We start from the raw sequence: 3,416 nt of genomic DNA, 5'->3' as shown, positions 1-3,416 counted from the left end.
TGCTGCGCCCACTTTTCTTCGGTATGTCCGTATTTACAGTTTCCCGTTCGTCAGTAGTTGGACTGCTGGTAAATCGGTTTACTTCTTGTAGTAGTCTGCGGATTGGGCATAAGAAAGAGTTCAAATTCATGATAAACTTGTTGTCCCACTTGTGTACTGGACTTAATTGGCCACCTACTGTAGTAGTGGGTAGTGCAACTGTAGTTCAACTTCCGTATAGCATGAATAACAGTTATCACCGCCTCTATATTTCTGGGTTTAGCCTTTGATCAACCACGCAGCTTATTAGTGGTCTATCCCAGATGCATTAGGAAGAAACAACATCAAGAAACGGCTTAGTAGACCATTAAAAATACCAATAACTATGACGGTGAGAATTGACATTACAACGGAATGGTTACCATTAATTTGCTGGAGATGTGTACCGTGTAGCAGATGCAGATGTACAAAATATCTTTAATGCATCTGTTGGCTGGTCGCTAGCTGCGCTTTCCGGATCCTGCATGCGCAATGTGAATGTTGACCTTTCAGCGGGCCAGACGCTGGGCCTGCGTCAGCTCCTTCTTGTACGCGGCTGACGGTTCGTCGACTTGGCAAACCGGCAGGTTGACCTGCGGCACTTTGACCATGTCGGCGGACGTCATGCAGTACAGTTGCAGATGTTGTTCGAGGATTTGACGGATACGTCGGTCTTCCGCTGCGGTGATCTGCTGGGGCTTCTTGCGCGTCCAGACAGAGATGCCGGGTTCCGCGCAGCTTTCCGCAGTTACCGTTTCCGAGCCCTTGTCGAAGCAGAAGGAGCGCGCGTACGTGAACGTGGAGTTCATGTACAATTTGTAGAACGTTGCTCGCTCGCCTGTAAAGCGAATATACCGGATAGATTGTTCCCGTCAGAAGTATGGATAAGACCAACGGTAAGCGTGAACAACTTGAGAAAACTGGTTTAACTTTCGGATGCATAAATTTAAATATGGTGTTTGAGTGTAGTAAAGTTATTAGAATTTGCAGTATATACCAGTATAATTCATAACTGTAAATAAAATTTGTAAATATTATGTTGATTTGAATTTTCATACCAATAAATTATTCTGATAATCTGAGTTAAATTCAATTTAAAGTCCAATAATTGTTTTTGCAAAATGCGGCTAGCAAGTTTATTTGCAGTTTACCGTCTGGAAAGGGAGCGTTTTTGAAGTAGGCCGATCCGTAGCAGAATCCCTGTTTGGTGGTGTTCTGTATGCCGTATGATTTCCAGCAGGTGTAGGGCGGGTTGTTCAGACGCGCCGTAACGTGGAAGGACTGGACGAAGGCACTCTGGCCGGGCAACCAGCCAATGCGGCGGTTGTCTTCCATGGCATTGGTCAGCCGATCCCGCAGGTACTTCATGTCCGGGGGGCCGTACATGTACTGGTACCAGATTCCCAAACCCTGTCAACGCACCGACCAATGAAATAATTATCGCCCGATCATCCAAGCCAAATAACAGCCCAGGTAATTGCCACTCTCTGTCACGCTTACCGCTTCGTTGTTGAAGCTGTATCCAGGAGGTTTGTGCTGCTTGCAGTGAGCCTTGTCAGAGCCTGTAGAATACACAAAATCTTCATTACAACAGCGGAAATACCGGTACAGCTAGTGTAGGCCATTTTTATCACTGGCATTTGGTTGTGTTTCATTAATTAATTGACCAACCTTTCTGGGACGCTTTCGCTGCGTGGACGTTGGTCAATAACTGCAAATAAGGATACTACATCGTTTCCAATTATTGTGATGCATGCCGCAGGATTTATTGCGATAAGTTAGTTTATACAGATTAATTTGAACTTTGGACACGCTTTATTTCGTTATTTTTTCGTAGGCGCTGACGGTCAAATATTTTTGCATAATTTGGCGAATTAGTCAAATTAAAGAGCAATCAACCTTAACCAAACCAAAAAATGAATAAATAAGCAAATGGAACTGACTGGACTGCGCATAGCAATTAAAATAATAGCCTATCATCACTTACCATACATCCAAAATGGACAAAAAAAACAAATACAAGGTATGTATGGTTACTACCAGCACGGGCAATTCTCACAGCGATAATAATAATCCAAAGCGGGTGCAAATTGTTTTAAAAAGCAGCAAAATATATAATTGTGGGAAAGACGCTCAGCGCGCTCCTCTTTTATACGGCATTTGGCACCTGTGCACGACAACAACAAAACTCGGACTGTCCGTGCACTATCACAGACGTCAGCTCGATCAAAAGACTTTTCCGGCAACATTGTCCCTGGTCGGTTTGGGAATTTCTCCCGTATCAGCACACTTTCACGAGCATTCTGACACGTTGCGGAGGATAGCAATTTGGTGTCGCCACCAGCCACTTGAGGAACGAGTGGCCACGCAGTAGTACTACACACTGTGTAGTACTACTGCGTGGCCGACTCGTGCAGATTTTATTAGTGCCACGTTTTCCGCTATATACTGCTTCCGACAACGCCAACGTGTACTGCACTACAAGCGGCATCAACGCAGCAAATGCATTTGTGCATAGTTTTGGCGAATCTCGTGCTATTCAAGAAATAATTCTTTTGCTGTAATGTTGTAATTCTAGTAATGAAAAGTAAGTTTTTCCGAGCCATTGACAATTTACTTTTAATTAGTACTCGAGCACGGTTTACCCTTCGTCTTTCATTGAGCCTCCTTTCGCTTGTACTGTCGTACATCATCTCGCAAGTACTTCAAAGTCGGGTGGACCACACATTCACTGATTCCTGAATCCTGATATCCAACCCATGTCAGCGTATAATATAACAAAAAAAAATTCATATCCTGTGGTTAAGTTTTCGATACGCTTACCGTTTCATTGTTAAAGCTACGTATATTCGTGAGTCTTGGCACTGATTGCAGTGAGTCTGAACATATACTCGTACTGCGCAGGAAAAATGACAGAAAGTACAGCAACGAGGAGCATATATCTGTACTGCGTAACTGCTGTTTTCACTGACAATCATTCGGGTGCACCATAAATATTTAACAATTCACATGTATCTGTATTGCTGGTTCACTGCGAAAATCAGTAGCAAAATTTATTATGGCCAGACTGCCCGTGCAGTTCACTGCGCGACTGAAGCCTCGTCTTAAATTTTGCAATATTGCCAGTTACACAGAAGAATCTTGGGCGTCGAGCCATCAACATGGCAGGAGAGTGTGATAGCGTTAAGCCGGCTGTTTCTCGCTGTACACGAAACTGCCCACTTCTGCGTGGAGCGCGCACAGCCTTCTTGGAGAAAACAAGTCTCAAGTGCTTTGGCCATCGATTACAATAACGCTTCCTTACGGTCGCCACGCTTTCCACACGGCAACCAAACCCTTGTTATTTGCTAACGCTTACAGATGCTGGAAAAGCTGCTGGTGGTTGCACAATCGTATCC

General features: G+C 44.3%; 1 protein-coding gene across 1 annotated transcript; it reads right to left on the bottom strand.

Annotated features, from left to right (window-relative positions):
• Nucleotides 1–527: 527 nt before the first annotated feature.
• On the bottom strand, nucleotides 528–2,103 carry LOC129602485 (uncharacterized). The gene is made up of 5 exons (XM_055501509.1): nucleotides 2,006–2,103; nucleotides 1,690–1,729; nucleotides 1,519–1,580; nucleotides 1,170–1,428; nucleotides 528–856 (listed from the first exon to the last, which is right to left on the bottom strand). The coding sequence occupies exons 1-5, from the start codon at nucleotides 2,006–2,008 to the stop codon at nucleotides 528–530; spliced, it is 693 nt and encodes a 230-aa protein (XP_055357484.1). The 5' UTR covers nucleotides 2,009–2,103.
• Nucleotides 2,104–3,416: the final 1,313 nt, after the last annotated feature.

Source organism: Paramacrobiotus metropolitanus, unplaced genomic scaffold, assembly GCF_019649055.1.
Source record: "Paramacrobiotus metropolitanus isolate TYO unplaced genomic scaffold, Prichtersi_v1.0 Parri_scaffold0000499, whole genome shotgun sequence".
Lineage (NCBI taxonomy): Eukaryota > Metazoa > Tardigrada > Eutardigrada > Parachela > Macrobiotidae > Paramacrobiotus > Paramacrobiotus metropolitanus.
This window is presented reverse-complemented; position numbering and strand designations above follow the sequence as displayed.